A 21,070-nucleotide genomic window follows, 5' to 3' on the forward strand; every position below is an offset into this window, starting at 1 on the left:
GTCATGAAGTCATGCAGATGGATAAAACAGAGATTATAGGCAAACAAAGGATATCGACAGACTGAAAAGAAGATTAACTATCATACACAAGATACAAGACTTGCACTTTCTAATTGATTCACTTATATTGGATTATATAGACCAGGATATAAGATTAAGCCCGGTCATAAAGTTTGAAGTACCAGTATGGATTTAGATTAATTAAAGATATAATGTGTTTGTGTTTATGAATGCACATGTATAAGTACTTACTTAAATATGATTTTTAACAAACTCTCCCTTAGTGAATACGGTTCATAAGAAACTGTCCCTTAAAATCTTCCCTTTTCTATTCTGAGTAATTTTCCCTTTATGCTTTTCTCTTCTCTCTTTCCAACATAGGCTAATTGGAGCACAAGCGAAAGCAGGTCACCTAATTAATTGTACAAAGAATCCCAAAGCAATTGCCCTTGAAAATGAGAGTGAGAGAGAGGATGTACCTGAAACTGCATTTTGGTAAATGGATCAAGATCACCTTCTGCTATGCCTTTCGCTGTATGTTGTGATATCAATGTATCCCATGTCAAGAAATGACTTCTAGCATTTCAACTATTAGAGAAAAAAATGTTCTGAGAATTAGACTAAAAAGCTGAGTTGTAAATAAAGGATATGGGCCGAGGAAGTCCAAATCATCTCCAACATTATCAGATATGTTGGATAGATGTACAAGTTCTTCATTGATAGGATCATAAACCCGTTGATGCTGGAAAGTGAATGTTGCTTTCTTGAATGATTCTTCATATAATGGAGGGACAGAAACAGTGCTGTACCTCAAGTGCTTAATCACCTATATCGAGCCAATCAACATCAAAAAGATCAATAATTCACCAACTGAATTTAATGACTTCTGACGAAAAAAAATCTGTGAGCCAGTTGAAACCAAAAAACTTATTTCTGCTCACAACCAAAAGCATTTCTTGGTATCTCTCCTTTTTTTCTGTTCTCTTTTGTTTATGCGTGCTTCCATGCATACACTCCGAGCCTATCTAGTTAAACATATGCGGTTACCAAGTGCAATGACAATGAAACTCACCTTGTCGTAACTTTTGAACTTTTTAATTAATGCATGAGCCCTTTTCAGGCCTATTCCTGGCAATGACTGCAAGTAGTCACATCCACTCAAAATACACATCTCAAGAAGCATCTGCTTAGTGAAACCTGCAAAACTGAGATCCTTGTTTTGTTGGAGCGTGGAATATTGAAACTGAACTCCTTGCCCAAACCTGTCCATTTTATAGATGATCTGGTTTCAAGAAAGAAGTTTAAGCATCCCAAATAAATAGTTAAAATAATGAGCTAAAAACAGTAGGAAGAGAATAAGATTTTTCTATGGATCATAGCAGAAATTGTAATGAGATAGGAAATTAAACTAATCGACTTCTATTTAACTCACTCTGGGACAACCAAATGGTATAAGATCTGAATCCTCAGTGATAACTGCTTCAACTTGTTTGCTGATTGCCAAGAAGGTCATTTGGGCATCTGCCTCATAAGGAGCCACAACATAAGACACATTCTCCTGTTTTAACACCTTCCATATGAAACAATGTCAATAGGAAAGGAGATAACAAGAAACCATTTCAATAGAAAAGGAGATAACGTTATGAAGAAGCATCTAGAAATATAAATCTATTTCATGATGTGAACCTTTTGAAGAATTAGTCTACTCTTGTGCCTCAAAAAAGCCTTTATCCTACCTGGATTAGTTCACGTGCAATCATAGGTGAAATATCAACAGCTTTCTGGTAGCACTCATATGCAGCAGAAGAATTTCCTCCTGACTCGTGCTCAATAGCGCGTGCAAGATTTTCCTTCCTCGTCCTGCATGTGTAGGTAGACAAAAATTCTTTAGCTGAAGGCTTTAATGACTACTCAAATTTCAGTGTTCAAAAGGTAAATACAAACCTTTTCGCAGTCAAATAATCCATGTCTTTTTTAAGATCAAACGCCCAAACCCATTGGATCTCAGTACAGAGAGCAGTAAAGAAACAACACAAGAGGTGTCAAACAGCAGAGAAGCTATATTGTATATTTTGGAGGCAGATCAAGGAGACATCTAAAACAATGGGAACTTTTTCATTAGAGGAGGTGGAAGGTATTACAGGTACAGCAAGCTTTTTCATAATGAAATGGCTTAATTAAGTGTTTCAACCCCATACAAGAAAGTGATAATGAGGGCAGAACAGCTATAGCTCAAGTTTGTGACTACATATTGTCCAACTCATCAACCATTGCTAGTACTTAAACACATACCTAAACAACAAAATGTTAAAACTGTTAAAGTAATGGTTAAATGATTAAATTTACCTTTTTCTATTAGCTTAAGTTTTTAAGATAACTGATAATTTAACATGGTATCAGAGCCAAAGGTCATGGGATTGAACCTTGACCCCGTCAAATCACCCCCCATTTAAACTAAATATTCCACGTGTTAGGCCTCATCTATTAAAAGAGAGTTTGAGCTCACATGTGAGGGGGAATGTTAAAGTAATGGTTAAGTGATTAAATTTACCTCTTCCTGCTATCTTAACCTGTTGGAATAATTAGTAATTTAACAAAAACAACAAATACCAATCTGAACTCTGTCTGTCTTATTTAGGTTAGGAAGAATATCATATATCAGTCACGTTCAACTATACAAACAAATTTTAATTCGAGTGGAGAACTTGATACAACAGTAAAAATAATATGTCAACAACAGTTGGATACTTAGCAATCTAAAAAGAGCTGCAGAAATAATGAAGCCAATTCCAACCAGTTAGGATAAGGCTTTGTTGCATTGTCCACTACTAAAGTCAGCCATCTAGTTAGGCGAAGACCAAAAAGCTGCACACTACCAGTGCAGGTGGGGGTGAAACTTCAAAAGATATCTAACATACCTGGCACGCTTGTTCTCTTGTTCGCCCTTCATTGGCAGAAGACCTCCATCGAATACAAGGATAGGTTTAACACCACAATGTCGTAGCAGGTTCACTCTATGCATGCAATATTCAATGTGCCTGAAAGATCAGATACAACATGCATAAGAATTACACACATTGGATATCGAAAATATGAGTGAAACACTGACTTGTATCAATTGTTGATTTATAAAATTACTTGCCAGACACATTATAGATCATTTCTCTTGGTTGATGATAACACTGATATTTTATCTCCTTTAAATGAAACTATCGAAAATAAGTTTTCCGAAGTTCATATGTAACCTATTGCAAGTGGTTGGCTTAACTGAGTTAAGTGCAAAACTGGTTGTAGCGAAAATCACCAGAGAGTGCGTTTCAGGGCAATAAAGAATGAACCCTCTCGGCAACTCAACCAAAGAAACACATAAAAAATTTAACAAAATTGTCTTTTTCAACAGAACCCATTTTCCATTTCTTCCCCCCAAGCCCTCTTGGCAGATAATCCAAACCCATAAAGAGCAGAGAGATTTGTGCGAGAGTTGATTTAGGTTTGGGGCATTTGAAAATGCATCAAATGCCCAAGACAAGAAGACAATCACCCCAATTCAATAAAATCATCGAATCTTCGACTACATTACTCAAAGAGACGTTTCTCATTACTTGAGCACTTACCAAGAAAACCCATATCCGAAAATTTGACAAAACCATTGACACGTTCATCTAAATTTCGAAATCTAGCTATATATATAAATACACCTGGTGGTGGGTAGGCCTTTGCAGAGCTCTCTGTTGCAAGACAATGCACCCTTGTGGAGCCAAGAATAGGTGTCGACCGCAACACAACAGCCGTCCAAGTCTTGATGTGGATTGGCACCATGATCGATTTCAGCAGCGGCAACAGCCCCTGAATCCCCATGTTGCTTCTCAGCCTGTACAAGGTTTGAGCTGCCAAACTGCCCCTAATTTTGGATTATAGACCAGAGCATTTAAGGAGAGAGAGAGAGAAAGAGAGGGTTTTATGAAGCGAAACAATGTGAGTGATTGTGCCCCCCAAGAGAGTTAACATGGCGGGAAATTTTTGTCTGTAGAACTGTTGTGGGGTCCCAGGTAGGGCATGTTTGGCACCAAGTATAGCATATGCAAAAACAATTGAGGAGCCCTCTTTGTCCGGATAGAAATATTGCTTTTAGAGAAAATGGGTAATATAAATATTGTGTTTTACGCTGGATATTGCTTCTGCGTGGCAAAATTGCTTGTGGTTGGGTGTTTATTTTTTGAGGACACAAAAAAAAAAAAAAAAAAAAACAGATAATAGATAATAGATCTCGTTGTTAAAAGTTATAAAATAAAAATAAACAATAATGTAAATATAGATGTTGATCTTTCATTAGTAAGAGGTGACTAACTTGCCCTTGGGCAATCTTTAGACTAGGTATGGATGGAGGACTATCTCACGTGTATACAATGTTGATTGTCCCACGTGTATACAAAATATTGTACTTGCTGAGCAAATTTTCTCAGATTAATTTTTATAAGAAGAACCCATTAAAAAAAAAAAGTGACTTTTATTATAAATAAAAGAAAAAAAGAATTCATATACATAATGTACTTTATGTAAATATATACGTATGTCTACTAACAAAGCCCAGAGAGTACTAATGGATCATATTCGTCGCTTCCCATTAATTTTACTAAAAAAAAGACGAAAAAAAAGAGAGACACGTTATATGTACATCTTTTGAACATTTTTCACATATGGGTCATACAGATTTAATGGTTTATTAGAAAAATGGATGTACCGAAGATGTACAAAAAAATGTAAAAATATCATTTCTCAATAATAATAAAAGGTGGTATTTTTTTTTTTTTTTTCATATTGTATTTAGGGGGAGAAGTAGACAATTTTAGTGAATTAAAAAAAAAAAAAACAAACAAAACAAAAAACAAAGGAAAAGTATACTCCATATTTTGATCTAACTTACATCAATATTTAACCTATAATCTTTAAAATTGTTGACCTATTTATGAGTTTTAATTAAAAGTAACAAAAACATAGTTAAGTTGTATTAAGGATCTATTTAGACACTAATTTTTTTTTTTATGAGAATTATAGATACTATTTGAAATAAAAAAAAAAAATGCTAAACGACTATTTTTCTATTATTAATAAAGATTCACTGAAGAGTAGATTGCAAATTTGCAATGCTCTTAAAACTACATGTCGTTCCACAGGCCCTTTGGGTTCCCACTTCCCACGTTCCCAGCTCTTTCTCGTGTAGTCATTTAACTGGGTGTTTCGGACCAAAGCTACGGAGCTCCAATAACTCATTACCCAATCACTGCCTGACGCGTGGATAAAAGCCTTCCTCTACGACTACTAGCGTCTCAAGTCTTAAGAACATAACACTGACAATTTGAATGCCATGTGTTTGTATTGCGGGATTTGAATGAGGAAACATTTTCTCTCTTTATCCTGCATATCTAGGCAACAATATGTAAATGATTATATATGTGTTTGTCTATATCTTTTTCCCTGGTCAATTAGAAATTGAGGAAGACTTTTTTTTTTTTTTTTTTTAATCTCTCGAGTTTTAGAACTTCAGAAAATCATGTGAGGAATGCCTTATAGTCATTAAGAAAATGATGTGATCAGATATATCCTATGGTCAGCAAAAGACAAGGAAAGATCAGACAGAGTTTAAGGCTGGTCTAGTAGACCTTAATTAAATTAAAACTTTTGTTTAGGCACATCAATTAGATTAGTGGAGCCATTGGTATGTTCTATATATTGTGTGTGTATATCTTGTTCCCTAAATCATTTAGATTAGTGAAGCCATTGCTTATCATCATTAATGGTATCATAGATTGAACACTATTATCTCATACTTTCTGCTTGTATTAATTATGCTATCACATTTCATTATTTATCTCTTTCTTTATTATTATTATTATTATTATTATTTTCTTCTAAACAAGAGTATTAATTGCATACTCATTCCACAAATAATTTATTGTGTTGCTTATCTGCTAAAAAATCTTTTGCAGGGGTTGTTGCCTCGCCCAACACCTGAAAATTGGCCTTGTATTATTGCAGTTTGTCATTATGAGTACAAGTGAAGCCTTAGAATTAAAGAAGGTCTTGGTCAAATTCTCCTCTAAACGACTAGAAGCCACTCATGGTATGCGATCATGTGGGCTGCGGCACAATTCTATGCCTAATGAGTCTGATGGTGGAAAGAAGTTGGATGTAAAGTATTTCAAAGAAAAATCCTTTATGCCGAGGTCTCACAAGCGTGGGGCTCCAAACTTGATGAAGTATCAAATAGTGAAGAAGCAAAGGATTGATCGTAGTTTGGCTTCAGAGTGTTCCACCAATTTGAAACAACAGAGGACTCATCCAGCTGGTTGGGTTTTCAATCAACTTGTGTCCAGACAAACATGTTTGACACAACACTTGTCAGTATCCCAAATGAGTAATTCGAACCTAGATTCTGATGGAGAGTAACTGTTTCTATTTTACCATAAATATGTCATATTTTCTTGTATTTCTCCATGATTTAATTATTGGCTTGCTGTTGGTGATGATGTGTAGGGGCTACAAGTGTAACACCTCGACCCCATATTAGGAAGATAGGAAGAAGCCCACATAGAGTGAGTAGTTTATAAAGATAGTCATGCGTGCTAAGTCCCACATTGCCTAGTTACTAGGTGAAACTGGGCTTTATAATTAAGTCTAAGGAAGCTCCAAATTGACTAGTACTTTTGGATTAATAGCGCAGATGCGGCTAGCGCTTTTCCTTGGGTCATTACAAGTGGTATCAGAGCCACCTAGTAATGCCAGGTCATGTGGTATTGAAGCATTGCATGACGTGGCCATAACAAGGACGTCAGGAATTTAAAAAGGGATAGTTTGTAACACTACGGCCCCATATTGGGAAGATGAGAAGAAGCCCACATAGAGCAAGTAGTTTATAAAGATAGTCATACGTGCTAAGTCTCACATTGTCTACTTACTAGGTGAAACTAGGCTTTATAATGAATTCTAAGGAAACTCCAAATTGACTAGTCATTTTGGAGTAATAGCGCAGATGTAGCTAGTGCTTTTTCCTAGGTCGTTACAAGTTATGTAACACCCCTGTTCCAAGTGGTATGATATTGTCCACTTTGGGCCAAGCCCATACGGTTTTATTATTGGGTTTACTCTCAAAAGGCCTCATACCATTTAGAGAGAGTACATTCAATATAAACACATCATCTTTTCTATGCCCAGATAATGTGGGACGTCACAATCACCCCCTCTTAGGACCCAGCGTCCTCGCTGGCGACCCTCATGGGCTTGTGCACGCTCCCCCCATCTCAGGCTGGGCTATGACTCTGATATCATATGTAACACCCCCGCTCCAAATGGTATAATATTATCCACTTTGGGCCAAGCTCGCACAGTTTCATTATTGGATTTAGCCTCAAAAAGCCTCATACTATTTAGAGAGAGTATATTCCATATAAACACATCATCTCTTCCATGCCAAGGCAATGTGGGACGTCACAACAAGTGGTTTGGATGATGAAAACTCATGCCTCAGTTCTTAGTACACACTTGTTGCCACAGATGTTGTTGCTCTCCAAGGATGTCTGGTTTCTGATGTACAGCAGTCACCAAAGAAGGCTTTCCGTGCAGCAATGATGAAGACCTAGTTTGCATAAACTATTTTGAAAGCACAAAATAAGACACTTTTTGACCATGTAAGATAAGATTTTTATTATGACATTGTCATGACATAGCATTTGGATATCTTTGGTTCGTAGTTGCTCATATATGTTATCTTCTTAATGACTCAAGTCAAAAAGAGCTACAAAATCCAACTAGCCATACAATCAATCAACTCGAATTTCTCATCTTTTTACGCGAACACTCATTACTTTATGAGGTAAGAGGTCCGGTTACTCAATAAGAAACTCAAACTAATGATGATTTTGTTTTTTTTTTTAGCCAAGGTTTTCATCAACCAATCCTCCTACAAATTTCAAGACACACACTCCTTAAGTCAAATCTTATACCTCACAGACCCTATGCTAATGTGCATGTGATAAACAACTCAAACACGTGAAGTCTCTCTAAGCCAACAGATGAGTCAAAAATCTCAGATTCTTAATGGTGTGCAATGTTCAAGATGTTAAACAAACAAATAACATACAAACCACAGTTGAAGTGTAATCATGCTCAATCAATAACATAGCAAATTTTATTTATTTTTTATTTTTTTTAACAACAAATATAATCAAGAAAGAAAAAGACAAAAATGTCTACCCCACCCCCAAACTGAAATGGCACATTATCCCCAATGTGTCCAGCAATACAATACCTGATGGGTGGTGTAAGTCGGGTGTAACATAGAATAACGCTCCCCCCAAACTTGAATGGCACACACTTGACCTGAAAAACACAACAAAAACAAAACCAAATAGACAAACAAGATCAAATGACAAGGGAAATAGTGAGGGTTGCCTCCCACAAGCGCTAAGTTTTAAGTCTTCAGCCAGACTCTCCACAAGACACAACAATCACTCTGAATAACTCGGATCCTCCAACAATGTCGTCTCAATCTCTGTACTCCTCAACTCCAAGAATGGTTTTAATCTTTGTCCATTCACCTTGAAGGTGTTACCATTCTTTGGATCCTCAATCTCGATGGCCCCATGAGGAAAAACTGGCCAAATAATAAATGGGCATGTCCAGCGAGATTTCAGCTTACCTGAGAAGAGATGCAATCATGAATTGTAAAGAAAGACTTTCTGACCAAGCTCAAAAGATTGTCTCAAAATGCTTTGGTCATGAGCCTTCTTCATCTGTTCCTTGTACAACTTTGCACAATCATAAGCATCATTTCTCAGCTCCTCTAATTCATTGAGTTGGAGCTTCCTTTGTGAGCCAGACTTTGAAAAATTGTAGTTCAGCTTCTTGATTGCCCAATATGCTCGATGCTCCAACTCCACCAGAAGGTGACATGCCTTTTTGTACACAAGCCGATAGGGTGACATCCTAATTGAGGTCTTGAATGCTGTCTGGTAAGCCCACAGTGCATCACTTAATCATAGAGACCAATCTTTCCTAGTAGGGTTAACTGTCTTCTCCAAAATGTGCTTGATCTCTCAATTTGATACTTCAACTAGTCCACTCATTTATGGGTGATATGGGGTGGTAACCTTGTGTGTGATGAAATATTTGTTCATCAACTGCTCAAAGATCCGGTTGCAAAAAATGCTTACCTCCATCACTTATGATCGCTCGAGGGGTACCAAAACGAGCAAAAATAGTGTCCTTAAAAAACTGGACCACAACTTTGTGGTAATTGGTCTTGCATGCAACTGCCCCCACCCATTTGGACACATAGTCCACAGCAACCAAGATGTACAGATAGCCAAAGGAGTTTGAGAATGGTCCCATGAAATCAATGCCCCACACGTCAAAGATCTCAACAATCAGAATGGGGTTAAGGGGCATCATATTCCTCTTAGAAATACTCCCTAACTTCTGGCAATGCTCACAAGGTGTGCAATATGCATGTGCGTCTCAGAAAAGGGTAGGCAAATAGAATTCACACTGCAAAATCTTTGCAGTGATCTTTTTAGCACTAAAATGGCCTCCATAAGCATGATCATGACAAAAGGAGATGATATTAGATTGGTCATGCTTAGGTTTACACCTCATAATGATCTGATCGAGACAATACTTGAACAGGTAAGCATCGTCCCAGAAAAAGTGCTTCACCATGGACAAAAAATTGGACTTATCTTGTCGCTCTCACTGCGAAGGCAGTTGGCCGGTGACAAGATAGTTCACTATGTTAGCAAACCATGGTGTGGGATTATGAGCAATGTGTATCAATTGATCATCATGGAAGGTCTCTGAAATGGGTTTGGCGTCCTCGGTGTAATCTACAGTCATCCTAGACAAATGATCCGCTACCACATTTTCGAAACCCTTCCTATCCCGAATTTCTATGTCGAACTCTTGAAGTAGCAAAATCCATCGAATGAGACGAGATTTAGCATCCTTTTTGGAAAAAAGATACTTCAATGCTGCGTGATCCGAATAGATGATGATTTTAGATCCTAACAAGTAGGATCTAAACTTATCCAGTACAAAAACGACTACCAACAACTCTTTCTTAGTGGTAGAGTAATTGAGTTGTGCATCATTCAGAGTCCTGCTCGCATAGTAAATGACATGGGAAAGTTTATCAACACGCTTCCCCAAAACAGCTCCAGCTGCATAATTGGATGCGTCACACATGATCTCAAATGGTACATCCCAGTTGGGTGGCTGAATAATGGGTGTGGACGTCAGAATTCTCTTCGGATCCCCAAATGCTATCTTGCAATCATCATCAAATACAAATGGGGCATCCTTTACCAACAACTTGCACAAGGGCCTGGCGATTTTGCTAAAATCCTGGATAAATCGCCTGTAAAATCCTGCATGGCCCAGAAAAGAGCGAACATCCTTTACCGTACGTGGGGGTGGAAAGTTAAAAATCAGATCCACCTTCGCTTTGTCAACCTCAATCCCCCAATGAGATATGACGTGCCCCAAAACAATGCCTTGCTTCACCATGAAATGGCATTTTTTCCAATTAAGTACCAAGTTCTTCTCCTTGCACCGCATTAAGACCAAAGTGAGGCGGTGCAGACACTCTTCAAATGATAAACCGAAGACGGAGAAGTCGTCCATGAAAATCTCCAAGAAACGCTCTACCATATTAGAGATAATATTGGTCATGTATCGCTGAAAAGTAGCGGATGCATTGCATAACCCAAAGGGCATGCGACTGTAGGTGAACGTCCCAAAAGGACAGGTAAACATCATCTTCTCCTGATCTTCGGGGTCCACCAGGACTTAGTTATATCTAGAATAACCATCCAAGAAACAATAATACTCATGCCCAACCAAGCCCTCCACCATCTGATCAATAAATCGAAGTGGAAAATGATCCTTCTTTGTGGCAGCATTTAGCTTGCAGTAGTCTATGCAAACTCTCCATCTTGATTGAACATGAGTTGGGACCAACTCGTTATCCTTGTTCTTCACTACTGTTAATCCAGCTCGCTTTAGCATGACATGAATCGGGCTCACCCACTTGCTATCAGAGATTGGATAGATGATCCCTGCATCCAACAACTTAATCACTTTAGCCCTCACAACCTCTTGCATAGCTGGGTTGAGCCTCCTCTATGGTTCCCTCGATGGCTTGGCATCCTCCTCCAAATGTATCTTGTGCATCACCACTGAAGGGTTGATCCCCTTGATATCCTCAAGGGTCCAACTGATAGCTTCCTTGTGCTCTCTTAAAACATCCAATAATTTCTCCTCTTAAGCATCAACCAAATCCGAAGCTATAATCACAGGCAAAGAATCTACTGGGCCTAGGAACTTATACTTAAGTTCCTTCTTGAGAGGCTCAGGTACTACTGTCTTTTCCTTCTTACTGCTCTCCAGAGGAGCAGCCTCTAAAATAGCATATACTTGCTTAAGCAACTTATCCAAATCCAAGTCCTTTCCAAACTGAGCAAAGCATGCCTCCAAGGGATCCTCCATGCTTCATTCTTCAATAGTCTCCTCCATGATCTCCTCTATCAAGCATACATGTTGCACTTCATCATATTCTAGTGGTTGCTTATTGATATGAAAAATATTCAGCTCTACTGTCATATTTCCGAAGGAAATCTTCATCACCCCCGTCCTACAATGGTCGCCCTAAGATTATCGGTATTTGAATCCCCACATTCTGAACCAGCTCTGTGTCAAGCACAATAAAATCCATGGGGAAATAAAACTTATCCACCTTAATCAAAATATTCTTAATTATTCCCCGCGGTACCTTCACTGACCTGTCAGCCAATTGCAGCGTCATAGATGTGGGCTTCAACTCTCCTAGCCCCAACTGCACATAGACTGAGTAGGGCAACAAATTCACACTCGCTCCAAGATCCAATAATGCCATCTCAATTCGGCTGATTCCTATCATGCAAGCAATAGTAGGACACCCAGGATCCTTGTACTTGAGGGGCAACTTGCATTGCAGGATTGAGCTAACCTGCTCGGTCTGGAATGCCTTCTTCGAAACATTCGTCTTCCTCTTCACTGTAATCAAGTCCTTCAAGAACTTGGCATATGAAGGTACTTGTTGGATGGCGTCCAAAAACGGAATATTGATTTGGACCTACTTGAACACCTCCAGAATGTCCTCAAACTTCCCTCATTTCTTGGGTCCTTGCAACCTTGCAGGGTAAGGTGCTTTAGGCACAAATGACCTTGGATGGTCCTCAACAATGGGTGTGGTTGTAGATGGCTCAGCATCTCTCTTCTCCTTGTTGCCACTCTCTTGCCCTTGTGGCATAGCTAGGTTCTCTTTAGGAAGAACCACTTGATTGTCCACTTGTCTCCCTGACCTCAGTGTGACAATCGACTGCACATGTTCTTGCCCATGTGCAATACTTGAGGAATTTCCAACCATATATTGTCCTTTTGGGTTGGGCACAGGCTGACTGGGGAACTTTTCCCTTTCTCTCTCACCCAAGTGATTGGCTATTTGTCCAATCTAACTCTCCATCTTCGCAATTGCTTGGGTGTTAACCATGGTGGCATTCTTCACTTCATCTATCGCTTGGGTGTTTGTCATAGCAGAGTTTTTAAGCTCTTGTATGGTCTAGCTATTCGATTGTATGAATGCCTTCATTGTTTCTTCCAGCGATGATTGTGATGAAGATGCAGGAGGTCGCGCTGGTTGAGCTGAGCGACCATGATTCTGAGCATGTGGGAGAAATCCAGGAGGGTATTGATTTTGGGCATGATGAGGGGCCCCTCCTTGATTCATTGGTTGGCTCTGCTTCCATGAGAAATTAGGGTGGTTCCGCCACCTTGGATTGTAAGTCTTCGAATAGGGTCCACTCGCTTGCTTCCTAAAGTCGTTGAAAGCGTTCACTTGTTCCATGGAGCACTCGGCGAAAGCTGGTGAAGATGGACAATTATGTGCTAAGTGCATAGGACTAGCACAGATTGAACAGCCATCAACATTGATATGTTGGCAGCATTTATGGGTTGACCCACTACAAGAGCTTCAACCTTCTTGGTTAGGGCATTTATCTTTATCCTCAAATCATTGTCATCCTTAACCTCATAAATGCCTCCTTTCTTGGGGATACGGGCAGATTTATCCCAACAACTCGAAAATCTCACTACTGTGAGTTGTCGGACAACTTGTCCAATGCCTTGTACGCTTCATCCCTCGTCAAACTTAAGAATGCCGCCCCATTCATTGACTCTGTCATACGACGGCTGGATTGGGTTAATCCTTGGTAGAAGAACTGAACGAGTCTCCACTTCTCATATCCATGTGGAGGGCATCTTATCAAAAACTCCTTGAACCTCTCCCAACTTTCTAAAAACTTCTCATCCTCATCCTGAGTGAAAGAGCTAATATCCTTTCTACATTCATTTACCTTTGACATTGAGAAAAAACTTGTTATAGAATTTACTCAACAAGCTTTCCCAAGATGTAATAGACCCAGGTGTGTTGGAATCCAACCATGCCCTGGCTTTATCGTGCATAGAGAAAGGAAATAGTCTAAGGTTGACAGACTCTTCGGAAAAATTTTGAAATTTAAAAGTGGCACACATGTCCTCGAATTTCTTTGCATGACCGTAAAGATTTTCAAGTTCTAGGCCATGGAATGATGGTAGGAGTTGATGACGTAGTTTCAGATCAAAATGGGTGGCATTGGTTGGTGGTAACACTATACACGAATGAGAATTAGTCGCAATGGGTGCGAACAACTCCCTAAGGGATGTAGTGAAATCCACATTCCAAGCCCTAACTTGCTTAAAATTCTCAGCTCTCACTTCCTCATGCTCAACCCTAGGTTGCTCCACATTCTGGGGTATGTTATCTCATTGGTCTCCCATTTGACCTCTATTCTCACTCTCAATAGGTGCTCTCTGTGTTCTCCTAAGAGTTCTATCAATGTTGGGATCTAAGGGTATCAACTCTAGGTTCAAGGATCTCCGACTAAGCATACGCCAAACAAAGATACGAAAATGAACTAACTAACAAGAGACAAAATATTCACAAAAAGAAATATGCAAATACATAAAAGAAAAAAAAAAAAAAAACTGAAAACAATGTTCACAAAATAAATCTAAAAGAATAAATAGTAAAAAAAAACTTCCTACTTAGCTGCTGCTAGTTTGTTGAAGCTGGCTGCAGAGGTGCGCTCGATAGCAAGTAAGTTGCGATCGATTGTAGACGTGCTGGTGCACTCGAGCGTCGCTCTGCCATGCACTCGCGCGCAAGTATGGAGGTGTCGAGCACAAGTGCGCGACAGTGCTATGATAGGCCCGAGTGCGCTCGAGCGCAACTGAGGCGCGCTCGATCGCAATGGCAAGGACTTGATTTTCGCCAAATCTACAACAAAACTCAAAAACAATTTCTCTCTCTCTCTCTCTCTCTCTTATTTTATTTTTATTTTATTTTTATGTTAGATTAAACAAAACAGAACCAAATAAAAATAAACAAAAATTGCAAAAAGCAAATGAAACAAAAATCTACCTAAACTAGTAGAAAAATAAAATTAATTCAAACAAAAAATCAATTTTCACAAATCAATAATTTCCTGGCAACGACGCTAAAATTTGATATATAAATTTAATTGTACTCGCAAGCGTACGAGTCGTGTGCAGTAAAGTGTGTGCAAGTGCGAGGTCGATCCACAGGGAATTGTGTTTGCAAAAATCAACTTTCTAATTTAAACTAATCCTATTTCAACCTAGTTCCGCAATTTCGATTTGTGTCGTGCAAACTAAAATAAGCAAAATGATTTAACAACAATTAATAGAAAAGTACTAAAGTTTTCCGAATCCACTTCGCCAAATCAAACAACATATTCTTGCATTTTATGCATACAACCGACAAACAATAAGTTTTCTACATTGTTCAAAATTCCTAAACACACATATTAAATCATTCGATGAATCCATCTGTAAAATGAATCACAACGAATGTCCAATTGAGATCAAATCATTCAATGTATCCGAGGATGAAACGCAACGAATATAAAACTTGCATGAATAAAAGGCACAACATTCAATCAAATGAAATTAATCAATGCAATTGAATTGATTTTGAACAACAATTTGATTAAACATCGAATTGTATACATAAAGCGACAAGAACATGAACGTTTATCAATGTTGAGGCTTCATCTTCAACCTTAGTTAAAGGTTTTAACCTCTCATGATCACAAAACTCATAGTTATATGAATTGAAATCATAAAAATCCTAAAACTTACAAAGAAAAACGAAGCAAGGGCTCAAGAACAACAACAGGTCGACTTTTTGCTCTAAACGGCGCCTCTCGATGTGTTTTACAAAACTAAATGTGATATTTAAACTAAAACATTAAAGTTTTAGCGCTGCCAGGTCAGCGCGGGTGTGCTCGATCGCACTTAACAACGCTGCCAGGTCAGCGCAGGTGCGCTCTAGCGCACCTAGTGCGCTCGAGCGCACTCGGGTCTTCAGGGCTTCTGCGGCGTAGCACTTAAGTGCTACGTGTAGGGCTGACATGGACGTGCGCTCGATCGTAGTCTTCTTGCGATTGATCACACTTCCAGAAATGCATTTCTTCAATTTCTTTGCAATTTCCACACCAAAGACTGCAGTTTTCTCTCAATGACCTGCAAAACACTAAAACAACAAAACTACCCAAAACATCAGAAAATAACAAAGCTAAGAGCTTAATAAATACAAGTTAAAGGGCCCAAATATACAATATTTGGCATTCATCATCAACCTTAATTTCTTAGTTCAAAAATGAAATGAAATTTTTGTGGTTATACATGTACTCCATCTGACTTCAGATATGTCCCCCTCCATCTTTTACATCTTTTAAATACCTAATTTCTTTACCATTTATAACGAAATCATAAGAAACAGTGTGATGTGGTACAAGACAATTTTATTGGGTCATGTAATTTCATTTGAGTTTTTTTGTGAATGGGCTCGGCCCAATGACAATTAAAGAGATGCACATGTAGCAGGTTTCATATCTTCTAGATATATGTATGGATAAGAATTTTAGAGAATCCTAATCCACCTAAAAGAATCAATGATAGGACATATTTTTTAAAAAAAAATTAATAAAATTTTAGCAGTAGACAAAGGACTGCTTATCACTTTGTACAAATACTCTCAAAACATATAACTCAAAAACTTCAGTGCAAAAAAAAATAGTAGATTGTAAAATTATGTATTATTATCCTAACAATTATGAGCCCATTGATCACATTTTGTAAAATGGATTTCAGGAAAATTCTTTCAACCAATCTCTAAAAAAATTCTGCTTGCTTTTTAATAGAAATTAACTAAAAAAAAAGAAAAATTACATATTCTTCTCATATGCTCAAGGAAAACATGACATTTTTAGATACTGGTTCGAGAAATTCCTACGATTCAGTTTATAAGAAATTTATATCCTTTGTAAAATAACCTATGAATTATAGAGGACGGTAATGTCCAATTCACATTCCAAAATAAAATTTCGTAAGTGTCATAATCACACAAAAATATTTAACAAGAAATCAGGAGCTTAATTGTGCATGTGAACTTTGACATTCCAAAATACATTGCATCTTAAGGTAAATGACACATTCTAAGTCATCACCTAATTATTATTATTATTATTTTTTAAATCATCACCTAATTTAACCAAGTCTTAGGATTAGTTAATAAATGACGATATTCCAACACCTTCTTTATTGCCTACCAAGGTTTAATTTATGAAATCGAATGTGTTACAGCTTTGTTGCCGAGTCATGGGGAGCAACCTATAAGATGGATTAAAATGTCTTGGTACTATATATGAATATAATATCAACTCATCAAATACTAGTATATGAAGAAAACCGCCAAAATGGAAAGGCCTACCACCGGATCAGTACCCAATTCCTTTAGAGATTCCCTAGGACAAATTAGAAACAAGAGCATAGTTGTTGCTCTCGTAGCATTCAGTCGTGAATGCTGCCAAAGTCACACGATCCGCATTACGGTCCTTAATAATCTATAAAAGAACAATGCTGATATGCCCACTTTTCCCTCACTACAAAGTTTCCTGACCAAGGTCTTAACCATCTAGATCCAGAGCCTTTTGTCTAGCCTTTCTAATATGATCATGGCAGTAGCAGAATCGTCTATTTTACAATACTCAGAAGCCAAGGTCAGCCGAGTAACTTCACATGGGGATAGCCCCTTGTCTATCATGGTGTCATATAACCGGTGGGCGTCATCCAACTTAGACCGTTTGCAAAGCCCACTTATAAGAGCACCATATGTAATATTGTCCGGTGTACAGCCATGATCGTTCGTCCTATGAAAATACTTTACAGCCGAGTTAACATTTCCAACCCTACAGTACCCACATATCATGGATGTATACATCCGCTTAGTTGGAACTAAGCCTAGCTTTACAACTTCAAAAAGCTTCTCACTCTCTTTCAATCTCTTTTGGCTACAAAAGGCAGCAATCAGTGTGGTATATGTATGAATATCAGGTTGAATGCCACCATTGACCATCTTGTTGAAAAACACCAAGGCGTGCATAGTATCCGCCCATTTACAGTGCTCAGATATGAGGATAGGATACACAATCCAGAACGAAAACCCATCTAAAGCAATTTATAAGCCTCATGGACCCTTCCCCTTTTGCAAAGGCCATCAATAATTGCATTATATGTACAGATATTAGGTGTGAAACCTTCATTATTCATTACTTTAATCAACTCATACGCTCTTCCGAAAGTACCTGCTTTACAGTGCCCATCAATGAGAGTAGTATATGTGTTGGTGTTGGGGACTAATCCCTGTTCTTTCATTCTGGTTAATAACATCCCAGCACGGTTGAACTTGTGCTCTTTGCAATACCCACTAATCATGGCTGTATATGTATGAACATTTGGCTTGTAATTGTCACTCCGGACAACTTTCAGAAATAGTCTAAAAGCATCCCTTCTTGGAGAGCCCATCAATCAATGCTGTATGAGTATACACATTTGGTTTCCAACCTTTCCTAACCATTTCCTCCAACATATCAAATGCTTGCTTAATGCTGCCCCTCTTGCACAACCCATGAATCAAAGACGTGAAATTAATCACAATTGGTATCAAACCCATCTCAATCATCTTATCAAAAGACCAACAAGCTCTATTCACAAAACCCTTCTCAGAAAATGCACTGATAACTAAAGTAAAAGTCGCATTATCTAGAACAAAGTCTCTCTTAAGCATTTCACTCAACCACCTATCTGCTTCCAAAATTCTGCCCATCCTACAATAACCAATAACCATCAACTTATAACTGCAATGATCAGGAGACACCCCTCTCACACACATTTCCTTGAACATGTTCTCGACATATTCAACCAGACCCATTACACACCCAATGTGAATCACACAATTTAAAGTGCAAGTACTTGGTGCCAAACCTTGATTTCGCATCACAATAACCATGTCAACAGCCTCCCTTAACCTCCCAATCTCAGCAAAACACCTTACCATACACTGCATCACTTCATGAGCCCTCTCATATTCCCATTACCAATCAATGATGTGGCGCATACTATATAAAGCCGCATAAAATGGCAAAACTTGGCAAATCCAATTACCTAGTAAAAGAAACTCAATGCCACCATTGACCCTGCCTCAGCGGCTAGTGAAGCAACAGCTGTAATGGCCTGTTCTTGGGTCAACAAATCAGCATCCTGCAGAAGATTGAGCTTGGGAGGCAATATTCTCACATGTTGGTGGTAGAAAGAGTCACAGACCAATGAACAGATTACTCTGACAAGAGAATTGGATTGTGCTGATAATGATGGCAATGAAGAAGTGGGGAGTGCTGGAGTGGTGCCAGGGTCATGATCATGGTGGTAGGAACATAGTGCCCTAAAAGGGTTTTAGAAGAGAGAAATGGGGATTGGTATGGTACATCATACACCTCCAGGCCCTGCCACAAATATCAAAAAGGTACTTCAACTTCCAAGGTAAAAAAAAAAAGAGATCAGTCCACATCATAGCAAGCTTGAAATCTCACAAAAAATTGAATATCTGAGCATCCAGTTTCATTTTTATAAATCTGGAAATGTGAACAAGCAATACTTTTTTAGTAATGCTACACACACTCTCACTTTCCCACACTCATTTCCACACTTCCTCAGGAGGCTTTTAAAATCACTATTAGATTTGGAATAGATCTTTATTGGATTTAAATCCAATGCTGGTTGTAAAAGCCACCTAAGAGAGTGTATATGTGGAAGTGTGTGTAGCATTACTCATACTTTTTATATTTGTCAACCACTTTAGATATTTAATGTCTTTCAATGATGTCTGTAGAATTTCCAAAAGGTGGTCATTTGGACCAGAATAGTAGGTGACAACCAATCAAATTAATCTAGGATTCAAAACATTATAAATAATTCTAAACAAACCTATGAGGAAGATTATAAGCAAAGGAAAAGGTGCCACTGGATTTCCTTGGTAGAGTATATATGGATCTATGTTGAAGGGCAGCATGGGGAAGAATTTCGACTGTGGACAGTTTACATAAGAGAGGACTATGCATAGTGTATTGCAGTTGTATGTGTTGCAGCAACTAGTTTAGTTAGTAGATCACCTTTTACTGTGTAGGTCGGTAGGGTATAATTTGTGAAAGGGTTTTTTTTTTTTTTTTTAATCAGAAATTCAAGCTCTTGACCTCCGCTTCATGAAGCGTGGTCTCCAGCCAATTGAGCTACCCCTAATTCTCTCCCTAATAGCTATATCACTCCTCTATAAAATCATGTACACTAATTAATAGCAAACAAGGAAAATACTTCCTCTTCCAAAGTTTTTCCAAAGTGAACAACTTTGAGAGGAAGTATTTCCTTGCTTCCTATTAATCAGTGCACTTGATTTTATAGTGGAGTAATATAGCTGTTAGGGAGAGAATTGGGGGATTTTACATAAATAGGAGAGAATCAAAGGGATTTAAATCTATCAGGAAAGCGAACCATAAAATTCAAACTATCAAGGTCAACTCATAATTCGGAATACAATTCCATTGTGTCTTATGCGGATAATGTGTAGAGAAAGGACGATATGGACTTCTGAAGGGGTTGAGCATAATGTAGTTCTGTTTAAATCCTTATTAAAAAAACATACAACGAGATCATATAAAGACATGTAAAAACCCAAAGCAAAGCCAATGGTACCAAAGTTTCCCACCTCAAGGACAGCAGGTAGACATTGGACGTGGTTGAGCCATTGCCTGTGAACTTTACCGGCAACAAAGACAAGAATAGCAGGAATATATGTCAGTCCACCCTTTCGAATTTGAAACCCAGTTGCAGTGCCAAGACTGACTCGGCGCAAGATCTTGCTGTGAAATGCTCTAACGGTCATTAACTCAAGCAAAGTGGTAGCTTGCTTGCCCTGTTGGCAACCGCCCCAGAGTTTCAGGCAGCACCCCCTTTTGAAGGTTTCCAAAGTAGTTTGCCTTATCTTCTTCTGCCGCATCATTTAATCAACTTGAAGTACGCCAGCCGTAGGCAGCACTGCTCTCGGAATGCTGAGCACCTGACACAAAGGGTTGAAGGCGGTAATGGACATGAAAAAGGTCGATTAGGATGAATTCGGTAGTTCCTTTCCAAATCTAGAGCTGATTCCTCCGATTGTGTTGATCCCGAGTGATGAAATCTTAAATCTAGTCTGGCCCTTTCCATCTTTCAACTCTCCTACATAATATTCAATGACGTCTTAGAAAAAAACAACCTTATAGTTATGGAACTCCATCAAATTACGAGGTTCAAATTTTAAATTGAGCAATCAAGTCTATCAGAGGATACTTTTGATTTATGCCAACAAATTATACAGCAAAGAAACATGATGATTGCTACACACTAAATTAACAAATATAAAACAAATGGACAACAACAATATAGAACTAAAACAAATCCATTTAATCCACACAAAAAAAAACCTAATAAAATCGGCAAAAGCAAATACGGACTCATAAAAACTTAATCCAAATGTAAAATGTAAGAAGTT

General features: G+C 38.2%; 1 protein-coding gene and 2 pseudogenes across 1 annotated transcript; all 3 read right to left on the reverse strand.

Moving 5' to 3' along the window:
• On the reverse strand, positions 1–3,954 carry LOC132171690 (exonuclease 1-like; annotated as a pseudogene).
• A 6,885-nt stretch (positions 3,955–10,839) lies between these two features.
• On the reverse strand, positions 10,840–11,538 carry LOC132169662 (uncharacterized). Its single transcript, XM_059580659.1, has 2 exons — positions 11,430–11,538; positions 10,840–11,108 (listed from the first exon to the last, which is right to left on the reverse strand). Exons 1-2 carry the CDS (start codon positions 11,536–11,538, stop codon positions 10,840–10,842), a joined length of 378 nt encoding a protein of 125 aa, XP_059436642.1.
• A 5,227-nt stretch (positions 11,539–16,765) lies between these two features.
• Positions 16,766–20,539, reverse strand: LOC132169663 (pentatricopeptide repeat-containing protein At4g19890-like; annotated as a pseudogene).
• Positions 20,540–21,070: the final 531 nt, after the last annotated feature.

The sequence above is a fragment of the Corylus avellana genome, chromosome ca2 (genome assembly GCF_901000735.1).
Source record: "Corylus avellana chromosome ca2, CavTom2PMs-1.0".
Lineage (NCBI taxonomy): Eukaryota > Viridiplantae > Streptophyta > Magnoliopsida > Fagales > Betulaceae > Corylus > Corylus avellana.

Bases quoted from the DNA above. Each gene is read 5' to 3' on its own strand.
- LOC132169662 (XM_059580659.1), bottom strand. From the start codon at position 11,538: ATGGAGGATCCCTTGGAGGCATGCTTTGCTCAGTTTGGAAAGGACTTG. The intron at 11,109-11,429 runs GTAAGAAGGAAA...TGTTGGATGCAG, and splicing joins GGCTGCTCCTCTGGAGAGCA to GGATCATCTATCCAATCTCT.